The following is a 17,287-nucleotide window of genomic DNA, read 5'->3' as shown; positions in this document are numbered from 1 at the left end:
TAAAGAAATTCTTTTCAATATGTATTTCCCCTTTAGCTCAGGACTTGTTTAGTAGATTTTCTTTTAAATTCCACACACAAAAAATCCATTTTTCTTGTTGTTAGGTATTTCTCATTGTACCACAGTTTTGTCAGAGTGTATTAATTGTATTTTTTTCTACTTTTTATGGAACTTGTTGATGTTTTCTTTATGATCTAATATAAGATGAAGTTTTGTGAAGCAGATATAGATGCTTGGATGAAGATGTAGTCCCTGTCAACAGTGTAAAGTTTGATGTGTATTCTTAAAATCTACTTTATTATGTTGCTTATCTAACTCTACTTTTTTACACTTGCTCTTCTACTGAAAATGGTTTATTATAATCTCTCATTAGTCTGCTTCTATCTGTCTTTTTACATCTCAATTAGTTTTTGCTTCTTAAAGTTAGACGCTTTGTTATTTGGTACATAAGTGTTTCTAACCATTGTAAATTGTAGCTTTTAATATTCCAAGTGCTATTCTTTTTCACTTTTAATGAGTTTTGGCTTGATTTCTACTTTGTCTGACATCAGGATCTTTAACCCTGCTTTCTTATTTTTTCCATTTGTCTAGAATATCTTGGTCTACTCTATATTTTTACTCTTTCTGAATCATTTTGTTTTAGATGTGCCCTTTTATATTGTGTATAGAGGGTCTTGTTTTGTAAGTCAAATTAAAATTACTTTTAATAGGTGAGTTAAACCTGTTCACATTTATTGATATGACTGATACGTTTAGTCTCAAAAATGTCATATTTTATAATTATTTATATTTTGTTATGTTTGCTGTTTCTTTATAAGATTTATAGTTTTTGCTCTTTTATATTTTGTTATTTTAAAAGGTTTGCATTTTTGTTCTAGTTGTTATCTTTGTAGCTATTAATTTTTCTAATACCTTTATTCTCCTTTTTTCTTATTTAATCATTTGCTATTTAGTTTCTCAATTTTTACTTGCATTTTTACACTCCCACCTATCATCTATACAGTAAACAGTGGGCTTATTCTGTTTTTCTCTTTCCCTCTTTCCTTTCCTCCCGTTTTTAAGTGCATTATTTCTACTTTGTCATAACATATAACATTTGAACATTTTTATTCTACTCTCAACCCTGCCCTGTTTTAATCTTAGATCAGCCATTTTGCATGTACATGCATGTTAAAATGCTCATCATCAGTTTTGTGCCAAAGTTTTACAGTCATATTTCAATTTGGAGCTTTTATTTTGGAGCCTATCCTGTAAAATAATCATCAAGAGGGGCTCATGGGTGCAGAATTCCCTAAGTTCTTATATGTTGAAAGTATTTTTCTTTTTCCCCCCAGCTTTATAGAGGCATGATTAACAAACAATAATGTGTATTTAAGATGTACAATGTGGTGTTTTGATATAGATATATCTTATACAGTGATTATCACAATCAAACTATTTAACATATCCATCACCTCACATAGTTACTATTTTTTTGTGTATATGTTGTGAAAAACACTTATGATCTACTCTTGGCCAATTTCAAGTATACAATACATTATTATTAATATAGTTTCCATGCAGAACAGTAGGTCCCTAGAGCCTAGTCATCTTGAGACTGAAAGTTTGTACCTTTTAACCAGTATCTCCTGATTTCTTCCACCTTTCATTCCCTGGCAACCACCATTCTGCTCTGTTTCTCGAAGTTCAACATTTTAGATTTTACATATAACTGATACCATGCAATATCTTTCTGTTTTATTTACTTAGCATAATGTTCCAAGTTGATCCACATTATAACAAATGGCAGGATTTCTTTGGTTTAAAACTGAGTACTATTCCATTGTATATATGAACCATAACTTCTTTATCCATTCATCTGTTAATGGGTACTTAGATTGTTTCCATATCTTGGCTATTATGAATAACACTACAGTAAACATGGAATGAAGATATCTCTTTGAGATACTAATTTCATTTCCTTTCGATAGATACCCATAAGTGGGGTTGCTGGTTCATAAGGTAGTTCTATTTTTAATTTTTTGAGGAACCTCCATACTATTTTCCATAATAAATACCAATTTACATTATACAACAGAATGCAAGGGTTCCTTTTTCTCCAAATCCTCGCCAACGTTGATCTTTTTCTTATCTTTTTTATAATAGCCATTCTAATAAGGAATGAGGTGACACCTTATTGTGGATTTGATTTGCATTTCCCTGATGATTAGTATTGTTAAACACTTTTTTATATACCTATTGACTATTTGTGTATCTTCTTTGGAAAAATGTCCTTTCAGTTCCTTCCCATTTTTTAATTTAATTTTTTTTTGGGGGGGGGCGGGGAGATGGAGTTGTATGAATTCCTTATATATTTTAAATATTAGCTCCTTGTCAGAAATATGGTTTGCAAATATTTTCTCCCATTCCATAGATTGCCTCTTCATTTTGTTGATGGTTGTCTTTGCTATGCAGAAGCACATACGGCTATCCAGTGAAGCTATTTTTCTACAAATAGTCAGAGGAGAGCCTTGCTAGACATAAAATCCTTGGTTCCTACTTTCTTTCATTGAATTAAAAAAAAAATGCTGCTTCATTGTTGCCTTGTTTCATACCTTTTACTTTTTTTCAAGTGTGATGCTAGTCTAATTCTTTTGTCTTTGTACGTTATTTGATCTTTTTGTCCAGAGGCCTTAAGGATCTTTTCTTTATTTCTATATCCTAATACTTTTACTAGGTTTGTCTCAGAGTTGGTTGTTAATTATTTGTTTAACCTGAATTATAGTTCGTACAGGAAAGACAAGGTAAATGCTTTTGTCTTCCTTTTGAAAAAATCCATTTTCAAATATATGAATTGTCAGGAACCCTAGCAACTTCAATAGTGATAATAAGGACTATTTTCTGGATTTGTTATGAACTCGTGAATCTTCATGGTTTACTTTAGTCTCTATTTTCCTTTTATACAAAATACCTGGCATACATGATTCAAAACATGCTAACATCCTAATGTCTTAAATTTTTCATTATTTTAAAATAACCTTAACATCAGTTTTGAAATGTAAGTGCCTGCCTATAAAAGCGTAAATTTTATATTCTTTAGAAGACAATGAAGAAAAAAAGTGTTTCTTAGTAGTCTGTAAGTACCTAGGAGTCTAAGAAATTTTACATAACAGTTTACCTAAATAATATACTAATTACCTACAATGTATCTTATAAAATATTTTCCTTCCACACATTGTAAACTAAACATTGGCTGAACTGATTGCTACATGGTCTACTGTTATGTAATCATGTAATGAAAGACTCTTTTATAAAACATATACACAGGGATAGAATTAAAACTTACCATGGAATCTGTAACTCTGAATTTCCTGTCTTCTGTGGTTTAAACATAATTATGTTGCATTTACATAGTGTTTTTTTTTAATTTTTACATTGGGTTTATTTGTTCTTTTTAAAAAGGGGGGGAAAGGAAAACTATGCTTTTTTGTATACAGAAGAGATTTAATCTCTTTGTGGCTGCCTAGATAGTTCTTTTACCACAGAACCACCCGTCTCTCTGACCTTACAGGGTTTATACAACACATAAAATAAAATATATGCTTTACATGTTTGTATCGGTCAGAACATTTTTCCTTCCTTTCACGTTTTCTTTCTTGTTATTTGTTTTTCATCTGCATACTTTTTAAAGCATATGGATTTAACTGAGATACCAAAATGCCAAATGAAAAGTAATTATGTGAATCATTTAATCTTCTGAATCTTAGTTTTCTCATTTTAAAATAAGCTCTAGGCTCTAGAGACTTTTAATTTGAGGATTATGTGGGTTTTATTTCTCCACATTATAGATCTCATCTAGCCAGTTGTAATGTGGGTTTAGTTCAATAGCTGAATAATTGGGCTGTTCAGTACTATTTGCTGTGAGAGACTCTATGTGTGTGTTCACAATGAAATTTAAAAACATTTTCAAAACTTTCAATTGGTGAAATACAACACGCATGAAGTGCAAATTAGTAAATTATTAGAAAGGGAAGACTCATGTAACTGCCACCCAAGCCAAGAAGGAGAATATTGTTATCACCCAAAAAACTCCCTGTCAGCTCCTCCTTTTCAGCCCACCTAATGCCACCTGTCTTCACTCTGGAGAGTATCTTGCTTTATTTTTATGATTTTATACCTGACAGTGCATCTATATATATAGTTTACTTTGTTTCTATTTGTAAACAAATGGAAGCAGATAGTATGTGTTGAATTTTGTTCGCCTTTTTTTGTTCAAAATTCTAGGTAACTTGTTCAGTCTGATACATTTTAATAAGTGTATGCATTCATATAACCACCAATCAAAAGAAGATATAAAACATTTCCTTCCTTCAAGAAAGATTATCATGTTATTATTGAATCAATCCCCACTTCCACCCTAAGCAACCACCGCCTGATTTCCATCACTGTAGATTAGTGTTGCCTATTTTGGGAGTGATATTCTGAGTTGTAGCGTGGAAGTTTATATTAGGAAATTTCCAAATAGTGTGAGGTCTGACAATTAAGTTCACAAACTCATCCTAGAAAAAGCTACATACCTCATTGCTGAATATCACTACGGTCACCTTCCAAGTACTCCCCTAAGGAAGCTATGCACCAACACCAGCGCCTAGTCCACCCTTCAAAGCAATTTGGAACTCTTTTTCTGGAATGGCCATCAGAACTGTCGTCATATCACACTTGATGTCCTGAATATCATCAAAATGTCTTCCTTTCAATATTTCCTTTATCTTTGAGTAAAGAAAGAAGTCATTGGGAGCCAGATCAGGTGAGTAGGGAGGGTGTTCAATACAGTTACTTGTTTACTGACTAAAAACTCCCTCACAGACAGTGCCGTGTGAGCTCGTGCATTGTCGTGATGCAAGAGCCATGAATCATTGGTGAAAAGTTTAGGTTGTCTAACTTTTTCAGGCAGCTTTTTCAGCACTTCCAGATAGTAAACTTCGTTAACTGTCTTGTTGGTACAAATTCAAATTGAATAATCCCTCTGGTATCAAAAAAAAGGTTAGCAGCATTGGTGCAAAACAAAATCAACTAGATTGTCTTTTCTATCTGTGCTGGTACCATGATGCCCAGACACACTCAAGTGAGGCTGTATGCCTGGATAAAAATCAGAATTTTTTGGTTCAATAATTTATAGTATATTTCTGGTATATATTTGTAAATTTATAGTATTCTCTACATAAATCTCGACTTAGTCTAATTACTGGATATAGATAGAATCATAGATTAATTTAAGGTTATTTGCACATTTATCAACCTCTGGAACAAAACTACTATTAATTGAGTATCTCCTTGTTATTATGTTATATATCTCATTAGATGATAGTTATTAATATCCTGATTTTAATAGATGAAGAAACTCGAACTTCAGGAGATTACATATTTGCCCAATATCATGGTATTCAATAGTAGCCCTGGGATTTGAATACATGGATATTGAATTGTCTAGTCTGTACTCTTTCAATAATACCAAGTTACACACTTAGGCAGGTGCTGACTACTCTTAGATTGATTCCTATGTCTGTTTTGTTATTTTGAAGAGTACTCAATCACAGTCATAAAACCCCCAAATCCAGGTAAAAATGTAAATATATCCAATAATAATTTAAAATGTCTAGTTATTTAGGGAGTTTATTTTACTACTACAAATATTTAAGGATGTTTATTGTTGCATCAGACCATTTTCACAAAGTTATTCTTCTACATCCAGAAGGGATATGTGTCCTTTTGTGGTGACCATAAACATTAACATTTCTGTTAGTGCATTTGCTTCTGTTTTATTTATTTATTTGTTTATTTATTTTTATTAGTTTCAGATGTACAAAACAATGTAATAGTTAGACATTTATCATTTATATCCCTCACAAAATGGTAACCCCCCACCCCAATCTACCTCTGACATCGCATACAACCATTACATATCCACTGTCTCTATTCCTAACGCCGTACTCCCCTTTTTGTGGCCATCTATGTATATTTACATATACATATAAAATATATTCGACAATCTGACATTCATTATTGTTCAGCTTCAGCTTCAGGTGTACAGCACAGTGATCAGGCATCTACATCATCCCTGAAGTGGTCTCCCTAATAAGACAAGTGTCCATCGGATACCCTATAACATCTTTACAACATTATTGATTATATTCCCCAAATTGACTTTTGTATCCCCTTGGCAATCTTGTGGTTACTGATTGTGCTTTCTAATCCCCTCACCTTCTCCCTCATCCCCACTCCCCCCTTGCCTCTATTTTAGATGAACCTTCCCTCACGTGTCTTCAATGCACTCATCAAAATCATGTGCATTTTTTCATAGAGAAGAGGATAAGTTATGTTCTGTTTATACAACCAACACTTTATACAGAGTTGTTTAGGCCACTCTGCCTGTTTTATCGTTGTATAAAAAAAGTGTTGGAGTAGATGGCTGTAGGCTCCAACACTAATATTTGATGAATGTAAGGATGACTGAATAACTTTCATTTAATGTGTATTGATAATGACTAGTTCTTCTGCCAGGGACAGCATACCCCTTCCCTGTAGCCCCATGGCTGGCTTTCTGTTTCATTGACACCGTCTCCTTGCACCCTCCACCTCAATCCCACCACCCTCTATTCCCCTTCTCTGTTTCATTTTTCTCCAGTCCGTTTTCAACATTATAGATAATAATAGATTCCTTTTCAACGTTTTATATATAGCCTTCTCTTTTATTTTATGTCTTTTCCCAAAAGAATATTAGCTACATGAGAGCAGGGATTTCTGTCTGCTTTCATGATTGAAAAAAATCGCCAGTGCCTCAAAAATCACCTGGCACTTCATAGGCACTTTCTTCCTATTTACTGTACGAATGAATAGTTTTTCTGAGAAAAAGTTTCTGGAACTTTTCTTATCATATTGCTTATCCAATTATAAGATCATCATCCTACTTAACCAAGGCCAAGGAATTCTGGAACCTACCTTTCCAGAGGCTGTCACATTCATATATTTTTTCCAAAGTTGGTCTCCCATAGCTTCTTTAAAATAATACGTAGAGATGTAAATATAAAAAGCTTGAGAGTTTTTATTTAAAAAAATCTTGTTTAATCATAACTTTTCACAGAGATGATCATTGGATTCTGACACCCATTTATGTTTCCATTTTTACTGAATTGCCTACTTGGTTTCAAAACCTATAGATTTCATTGCATCCTTTAATGTGGTTTAAGAACATTATATTCTTTTGGCTAACCACACTTAGTTGGAGCCATAGTTGGACAACAGCATTTATCAGGGCAATTTTCTTAGAAATCATGCAAAATTATGGTTTCAAAATAGATGTATTGGCATTGCCAGAAAGAAATGCTACAGCCTCAGCCACGCCCACTGTGTGGCACCAACGCTTCACATTTGTTCATGTATGTGGCCTCTATGGGCAGGCAGGCCAGCCAGACATCTTAATTCTGGCAAATGTTAATAAACGAAACAGGGAAACATAAGCACTGCGTCTTTTATTGTTTTTTTTTTAATAGTCAGAATATATATGTATGTATTCATCTTTCTAGAATGGTTATTCTGCCAGCCACACACAGTTTGATTTCTATGATAAAGTTGAAGATTTTGAAAATAATTTAGATTTGTTTTTATAATGTCAAAAAACTACTGTTAAATTCAGTCAATAGTAAAAAGGCGAAGAGCTAACAAAGTGCTGGAAATGAATTCAGAACAAGATGCAATTCAAAATAAAAAACAATGCAAAAGGAGATAGACCCATTGGAAATAGACCATAGTATAAATTAATACCACATATTAGCCCATCATTGTATATGAAGAAAACAATAAAGTTATACAGAAATTCTGTATAAATGCACGTTCAACTTAGTGACGACTTCAAATGACAACTTACTCTACTGGTTGTATTTAGAACTTGAATATGTATTTTATAAGTATGATGTTTAAAAATAATGTATTTGTGTTGGGAGAGATTTTTGATTGATTGAGAAAGGAGACTATCTTGTTTTGGGCCCATCTAACCAATATTCACTGGCTGCAGTCACATGCCGTAAGCATCGTGGGCAATATGTGGTTCCTGTTCTTCAGGAGATTACACGGTAATTGGGGACATAAAACATATATTCGCATACACGTGACCACAACAAGGCAAAGCAACGTGTTACGAATGCCAGGAAAGGGGACAGCAAAACTCAAAAGAAGCTCAAAGGAGGATTTGTGAAAGAGGCTTTGTTTTTAAAACGGTGACCTTAAAAGATGGATTATCATAGCAAAAGATGGAGATGGCATGGGCAATGGCTTATAGTTGGGAGAGTTTCTGTGGCTTGTGAGTAAAGCATTGTCTCCCCTTTGTGTTCACAGGGAACCCCATGCACACATCTATTGTGGCATTTATTATAAGAGATTCTAACAGTCTATCTCCCTCACGTGTCTGTAGTTTCCTGAAAGACCATTAAAATCCCTATTACTTGCAATTCTGTAGTTGGGAATTTGCATCCCTGCTCAAATTTATTTGTAACTTCAAAATCAATACTTCCAGCACTTTTGTGGTCATTGCAGATATGTGCAAAGCAGCGAAAAACTTGAGTCCCCTGATGCACGTTCCCAGCTGAGGTCAAACAAGGCCACGCTCTGCCTTCTTGTTTCAGCTCATACTGTAAAACAAGTGTCCTTTTCACAGACTATTCAGTGCCGTGTTTTTCGCATTTTTGTGCTTTCAGCTGGTGATTTTGCTGTTTAAAATAGTTCCTACGCAGAGTGCTGCAGTGTTTTCTAGTTTATTGTTCTAAGCACAGGAAGGCTGTGATGCCCCTGACAAGAGAAACGAAGTGTTTGATAAGCTTCATACTGCTGTTGGCCAGGGGTTCCATGTTAATGAATCAACCATATATATTAAATCAGGTGCCTTTAGACAGAAACACACATAAAACAAGGTTATACTCATACATTGATCAGTTGATGAAAATGTTCTGACAAGAGGCTCTCAGGAACAAAATTTTGTATTTCCCCTAGGAGCAGTGGTTCAATATTTACTAATTCACTGTTTGCAGTAACTCTATAGAACATAGCTATGCCAAGTAATGAAAATTGACTGTATCTGTTATTTCTGTATGCTTAGCGCTTAGTGGTTAGTAGACAGCCAAAGAGTTTTATGAGCAAATACCTTCATATAGGGAATTGGGTGGAATAAACCAGCTCGTTAGAAATATTAAATACTGAGTTCAGGAATTGGAGTTTTCATACAGTGCAGACAGTGGGAACCTGTTGGAGGCTTTCTCCTGGTGGGGGGGGGGGATCTTTCTGTGTGATTGAATGTGCTAGGTGATGTGATGAACAGAATGAATGAATAAATAACCCTGGGCTCCTGCTCTCAAGGAGTTACCGGATAAGCTCCAAACATCCTTTAGGAAGATGAATTCCACAGGGGTTTATAGGATGGATTGGGACTGAAAGAAACTGAACACACAAAACCAAGATATGTACCTACTGCAGCAATCCTGATATAAGGTGGTAAAGACCAGGGTTAGGGTGCTGCAGGGGGAACAGAGGAGTAGGGAGCAAACCCTCCAGTTATTGTGAAATAAACATCAGCAGTCAATGAGTTGAGACATAGGGTGAGGGAGATGCAAGTAAAGGGACAAAATTCAAATCTGAAGTTTCCTACCACTGACTTTGTTAGCTCCTATATTTGTAAATGTTTTCTGAAAGTGTTTGCCTCCTGTAAGGTTATTACTCTGTAATGTGCTGTGTTATTTTACAACATCAGTAATGGAATCAAAATCCTCATCCTTCTTAACTAAGCAGCTGATGAATTGCCTCACGTTTGGGGTGAGGGTTGAGGACAATAGATCTAGTTTTACAATTACTAGTGAATTTTCATAGTTAATTATGAAATTTTGCATGGGGGGGTGGCGTCTAGAATTGTAATACATTTTGTTTTAAACTGAAAATATGTGCCATCTGAATGGCTTCCACTCTAATGGGAAGATATGTCCAGCATTGTACAAATATTACTAATGCAAATTTTGCTGCTACATTTGCAAGTGGGTAAGACAAACCTATCATTCATCGAGAAATTATGTGTGAAGAAATACAGAGAGCCAGGCAGCAGCATCAGTTCCGTTTTCAGTGGCATGTGGAAAACAGTAAGATTTGTAAATTCTCCATTGTGAAGTGTTCAGTATCTTTCTTTACCGTTTCCATAAATTGATGAATAACACTTTGTTTTCTCTTAGCATGATATTGACAGAAAACTTTAGGTTTGGAAAGCTATTTAGTTAAACTTTGGATTAAAATGCTTTCTCAATATACTTTTTTCTTATTAAAAGTCATTTTTAAAAGAAACAGTTTATATCTTACTATATGCTATTTACATTACCAATTGTTTCATACGGTTATGTGAAAATGACATTTTACTTGGAACCTTTGGAATACTACTTTTTTTCCCTGGCAAATTCATTTCAGATAATCAAGAAATGTAGATTTTTTATGTTGATTTTCAAAAAAGAATTTGAATGGCATTTTAAGCTAGCAGTATTTATTCTGTCTGTGGCTAAATACTGCATGTGTTTAATGCAATTTGAGATTAAAAATCAAAGGAATTTTGATGTTCTTTATCTTTTTTCATCTGCTTTGAATTTAACATATCTTTCTGAACAAAGCCATGTTTGTAAATGATATTAAGTTTTGTTTGGCCTTCTTCTCAACTCCAAGTACTCAGTGGACCTTAATTCGAGGTTCTGCTCCCTGGACTGATTGATATATAAACAAAAGACAGATGGTGTAGAGATGACTCTAATGATAATTCATTTTTCAGCTAGTCATGAAGATATTTTGATTACACAGTGTTTAAGTAATTATAAAACAGTCTGCAATGTTAGTCTCGCTGTGAAGGGAGCACATGGAAAACAAGTTATGTGTTATTCGTGCCCAACAAAGGATGCTCTGTGGTGTAATGATTTTAATTCCTAATGCTAGATTAGGACTGGAGGAGTTTAAAATATGTCATACAGTAAGGTAAGTCAATTAAACGCAAACCAAATAAAAAAGGTAACTGCACAGTTTTGAGGCATAAATATTTGTTTTGGGAAGTATTTAGATGTTACTATATGAAAGAAACCAGTATTTGTACATTTAAGTAACAGTCTGTACAGCTAATTAAAAATTACATGGCTTGATTTTAAGTTTATGTGAATCATAATTATCATGGAGCTTGCTTTCTGTGTCATGAATTTAAAACTGAAATCAGAGCACTCACAATTCAACAGCATATTATATCCCTGCTGTTGTTAAGCTTTGGGGAGGGGAAAAAAAAACAGCAAAATTTCAAAAGGAGAAAAAATAATTAGAATTTTGTGAATAGATAGGCCATTTAAATTTTCATTTTCACATACTAATTACAGTGTATACCTCTATTTTTGGTTTCACAATAGGATAATTGATCGCTTAGATGGAATTCGTTTGTTGTGGTCTCTGCTGAAAAATCCTCACCCAGACGTGAAGGCCAGTGCAGCTTGGGCCCTCTGTCCCTGTATCCAAAACACTAAGGTAATAGACTGCAGATCAATCAATTCTAGAATCGCTAATATATTGAATAATGTTACAACAGGTCACTAATTACTTTTGACTTATTTTTGGTCATATTTATCTGGTGGAAAAGAGTGCTTACTGTTTGTGTCAATATAATTTTTGAGCAGTGCCTTTTCCTAGTCAGTTTTTAAATGCCACATGAAATTAGGCTAAAATGGCAGTGCTTATTACCAAGTTCTACCTGATTGAAACAAGTACCCCAGGTAAATCAAGGTGAAGAGAAGTGGACCGTCTTCATATTTTGGGTGAAAAGAAAATTGTCTGCATTTATCGGCTACTTTCAGAACCACAAGATTGCTTCTATCTTATTTACAGCCTTAAATGCAACAGTGAGTAATCACTACATTATTTTGTTACATTGAAAAAGTCACTTGATTTGACAAATTCCACTTTTCTTATAGGTCAATAAAGACGGGATAGAAATCTCATGGATAAAATGTTTTCATGAAAAAAGACTGCACTGGAAGTTTCTGAAGTCTTTTAGCTCTTTATTTGTAAATTTTATTATCTTTAAAGATCTCTCTTTAGCCTGTTTCTGTTATCTTCACTTAAAATATTTTTTCTCTAGGTTTAGAGGTTTCCCCTTAAGATGCTTGTTGCTATAGATATTTCCCTCCGTTGAGTATTTTTATCTAAGGATTTAATTCCTGTAATAAATTTAACATGACTCGAAATGTCACCCTAAATATTTGTAACTAGAATAATCTTGTGTAAAAAGTGAATTTGATGTGTACTAATAGTAGAGGAAACTTACTACAAACTGGTTAATAGAAACGTTTTTTAAAACATTTTTTTAAAATTAGTTTCAGGTGTACAAAACAATGTAATAGTTAAACATTTATCATTTATATCCCTCACACAGTGATAACCCTCCTCCCCCCATCTACTACCCCTCTGACATCACACACAGCCATTACATTTACACTGCCTCTATTCCTAATGCTGTACTCTGCTTCTTGTAACTATATATGTGTGTGTGTGTGTGTATAAATATATATGTATGTATATAATGTTGTGTATACATATAATATATAATGTATATAATGTGTGTATATACACACACACACATATATATGTATGTATATATATAAAATTAGTTGACATTCATTATTGTTCCGCTTCAGCTTCAGGTGTACAGTGCAGTGATCAAGCATCTACATCATCCCTGAGGTGGTCTCCCTAATGAGACAAGTGTCCATCGGATACCCTATAAAATCTTTACATTATTGATTACATTCCCCAAATTGACTTTTGTTGGGGTTCCTTTGGCGATCTTGTGGTTACCGATTGTGCTTTCTAATCCCCTTACCTTCCCCCTTATCCCTACCCCCCTCCCATCTAGCAACCCTCAATTTTTCCTCCATGTCTCTGAAACTGAGAAACTTTTTTTATAACAGCAAAAAAATAAAGACACCTCAAATGTCAAACTACAAGAAAATAGACAATAGGATGATAGTATAGTCATACCATATCATAAAATGCAGCGATGAAAAATGAGTGTGCTTCAGCAATATATTCATCAATGTCGATATATCTCATAAACATATTAAGCAAAATAAAAACAAGTTTCATAAGTAGATATACAATATAATCTATATTATACAGAGTTCAAATAAATGTTTTAAATGTAAAATTTAAATGATATTATTTAGGGAGCAAGAAGTAAGCCTATTGGGGAAAGAGTACTGCACATCATTGAGGGATATCCTTTTCAGTTATTTGAACTAATTAGCCCAGCCTTCCATTCATAACATGAACAACTAAGGATCACCAAATATTTAAGTAAAATAATGATATTGGAGACAACCCAAGATTTTAATAAGAACTAACTAACTTCAGAGGAAACAAAAATAACGTAAGGAACAGAATATAACATTAAATTTTTAAAATTATGTCCTCAGAAGGACCCAAGGCATAATACTATAACCAAAAAGGCTCTTATAAAGAAGAAAATTTTCATAGATTAAGAAAGAAATTGAAAATGTATTTGTCAAAACAATGAATTTAATAGAAGAGACAAATCCTAGATTGGATATGACTGAGTAATTATCTGGAAGATAAAGTCTAGTAAATTGGAATGTAAAGTAAAAGTAAAAAGAAAGTAGGACACGAAAATGCACAGAAAGAGAGCAATTGAAAAGGAATAAATAGTCATTTTTTAAAAATGGATAGGATTGAGGAATGTCTGTAAACTGAAGATTTGAAGAAATATTGTAGTCTTCAGATTGAAAAGACCAACTTAGTACCAAGCAGGAAAAACAAAGTTATCTACACTAGACACAAATTCAAATTTGATGTTTCCAGAATCTAAAGTAAAGGAAAAACTTACGTAAGAACAAGAATCACACCAGTATTAGACTTAACATTGTTCACAATAAATTCTAAAAGAAAATGGAACAAAGCCTTTACTGTCTTTGGAGGAAAATGTTTTTTTATCCTGGAATTCTATATTCTTTAAAACTAGCATTCAACTACTAGTGTAGAGTAAGGACAGAATAAAGACATTTTTCTTTTAGAATTGGCAAGATGCAGGAAGCTTATCCCCCATGACCAAGAACCTTTTCTGAAAAAAAAAAAAAAAAGTACTTTAGAATATTTTCCAATAAAACAGAAGAGTCTAAGAAAAAGAATAACATGAGTTATAGAAACAATAATGAACAAAAAAATCATTAGAATCTGTAGTTAAATATGAATTTGTGTTGTTAATACCTTTCAAATTGTTAAGAAAGAATTTCTTTAAAAGCAATGGCATAAAATAAAATAAAAGCAGGTTAATACTATCATAGTAACAATCTGAATCTAAGCTACCAGGTGATTCAAAAAAGGTAGTGGAAGGTAGTAGGTAAAATCATACTAAAGGTCTCTACATTTCCTAGAGAGTGATATATAGATACGAGTTAATTGTCAATCATTACTGACAATTAATTTAATTTAAATTCAAATTTTCTGGTCTAGGTGGCAGTATAGGTAAACACTGAGGTTGCCTCTTCTAATGATCACACCAAAATGACAACTAAACTACAGAACAACCGTCATTGAGAATCACCTAAGTCTAGCTGAACAGAAGTCCTATAACTAAGGACATACAGAAGCCACCTCCAGACTGGTAGAAAGGGTTGAGATGTGGGGTGGAGACATGGGGCCGAGACAAGAAAAAAAAAATTTTTTTTTAAATGTGAGAATAGTTTAAGAGGCCTGTGGGACAACATCAAGCATACCAGCGTCTATATCATAGGGGTACGAGAGGGAGAAGAGAGAAAACAAGGAATTAAAAACCTATTTGAAGAAATAATGATGAAAAGCTTCCCTAACCTGTTGAAGGAAATAGACATACAAGCCCAGGAAGCAGAGAGAGTTTCAAACAATATGAACCCAAATAGGCCCACACCAAGACATGTTATAATAAAAATGCCAAAGGTTAAAAGCAGAGAGACCATCTTAAAAGCAGCAAGAAAAAAAGCAATTAGTTATCTATAAGGAAGCTTCCATAAGACAGTCAGCTGATTTCTCAACAGAAATTTTGCAGGCCAGAAGGGATTGGCATGAAATATTGAAAGTGATAAAAAGTAAGGATCTACAACCAAGATTACTCTACCCAGAAAAGGACAGATAAAGAGCTTCCCAGACAAGAAAAAGTTAAAGCAGTTCATCAGTACCAAACCAGTATTACAAAAAATGTTAGAGGGACTTCTTGAAGAAGAAAGTGGAGGAGGAAGAGGAGGAAGAGAATAAAAAAAGATCAAAATTATGAAAATAAAATGGCAATAACTACATACCTGTCAACAATTACTTCCAATATAAATGAATTAAATGCTCCAATCGAAATATAGGGTGGCTGAATGGATAAGAAAACAAGACCCTTACATACGCTGCCTACAAGAGACTCACTTCAGATTGAAAAGACACACACAGACTGAAAGTAAAGGGATGGAAGAAGATATTTATAAAAATGGAAGCAAACAAAAGCTGGGGTATCAATACTTATACCAGACAAAATAGACTTTAAAACAAATGTTATAACAAGAAACAAAGAGGGGCCCAGTAATCCCACTACTGGGTATTTATCCGAAGAAACCCAAAACACTACTTTGAGGGGACATGTGCTTCCATACGTTCATAGCACCATTATTTATAATTGGCTAGATATGGTGGCAACCTATGTGTCTGTCAAAGGATGAATGGATAAAGAAAAGGTGGTACATATATACAATGGAATATACTTAGCTGTGATAAATAATGATATCTTGCCATATGCAACAACATGGATGGACCTAGAAGGTATTGTGCTGGATGGAGTCAGACACAAAAAAGACAAACGCCGTATTATTTTACTTACATGTGGAATCTAAAGAACAAAACAAATAAGCAAAACAGAAGCAAACTAAGATACAGAGGACTTTTAGATGGTTGCCTGATGAAGAGGGGTTTGGGGAGTAGGTGAAAAAGGGGAAGGGATTAAGAAGGACAAATTGGTAGTTACAAAATAGTCATGAGGATGTGACGTACAGCATAGGGAATATGGTCAATAATAAATATGTATGGTGCCAGATAAGTACTATATGTATCAGGTGATCACTTCATAAATTATATAAATGTCTAATCACTATGTTGTACACTTGAAACTAATATAATATTGTATGCCAACTGTAATTGAAAAAAATTTTTAAGAAAATGCAAATTTAAGTATAGAAGTTAACGTTATCATTGGTGAGATACCATTTTGTATAGGTAACATTTCTACTTCATGCTTTTAGTTTTTTGAAATTATGTCCTTTTTTCTTAGGGACTTCAACTCCAAATCGGTCTATGTATCTATCATTGGTCTTAGTAGCTATACCACTATTTTCATATTCATTATTTCTGCCCAGGATTTCCATCCTGAATAGACAACTGGTTTCCTAGGTTAGAAACCTAAACAGTCACACTCCAACTTTAAACACAGCACAACCTGTTTTTCTTCTGGCCCTTGGCCGCAAGGCCGAGGCGAGATCCAAGCCTCCATAGAGAACTCCTGCTGATTCCACTTCTCCTGAATCTCACCTGCTCTCTACTCCCACCTACTTAGTGTCTTTGAATTATTTTCAAGCTCCCTTCTTATCACTCATGAGTGGAAGCTGGCCTCATGAAGAAGAAGTCTCTGCTTGTTCATTCTCAAAAAGATTTTTCTGGATGATTCCTTTATGAAGAATAACCCCCATTGCTTTTGAAAATACCAGATGTCCTCAAAGTCCTAGTGTTGTTTTAAGATTTGAGAATTTCAAAAATGTAAATGCTACAAACTTTAGAAAATATTATTTGGTGTATCACTGGGAGGGGGGGTATTTTTAAAATGTCTTGGTTTACATACCATTTGGTGTACCATATGGTGGGATCCCTTTATGTTGACAATGGGGAAGGATATGCATGTGTGTAGGCAGGGTTATATGGGAAATCTCAGTACCTTATGCTCAGTTTTGCTGTGAAATTAAAACTGCTCTAAAAAATAGTGTATTTTAAAAAAGAATCTTAAACAGTCTTTGGAAAGTTCTATTATTTAACTTTCTTGTAGACTTCTTCAGTTTGCAGTAAAGGAAACTTTGAAGTAAAATTTTAACTTTAATGTTTTGTTTCAGTCGGTGCCATCTTCAGTGAGAGATATTTCAAAATTAAAACTAAAAAATGTGTTTCAAAATACACAGAACTAAACAAG

General features: G+C 33.8%; 1 protein-coding gene across 2 annotated transcripts in view; it reads left to right on the top strand.

Moving 5' to 3' along the window:
• Positions 1-17,287, top strand: part of ODAD2 (outer dynein arm docking complex subunit 2) — a 174,809-nt gene that overhangs the window by 87,600 nt on the left and 69,922 nt on the right. For both annotated transcript variants that reach the window (XM_081046562.1, XM_081046561.1), the window contains one exon: positions 11,442-11,556. In XM_081046562.1, the coding sequence (XP_080902688.1) occupies positions 11,442-11,556 (115 nt within the window). The remainder of the gene's footprint in view (positions 1-11,441; positions 11,557-17,287) is intronic.

This window comes from Rhinolophus hipposideros, assembly GCF_964194185.1.
Source record: "Rhinolophus hipposideros genome assembly, chromosome: 1".
Classification (NCBI taxonomy): domain Eukaryota; kingdom Metazoa; phylum Chordata; class Mammalia; order Chiroptera; family Rhinolophidae; genus Rhinolophus; species Rhinolophus hipposideros.
Note: the sequence above shows the minus strand (reverse complement) of the source record. Positions and strands in the feature narration are given on the sequence as shown.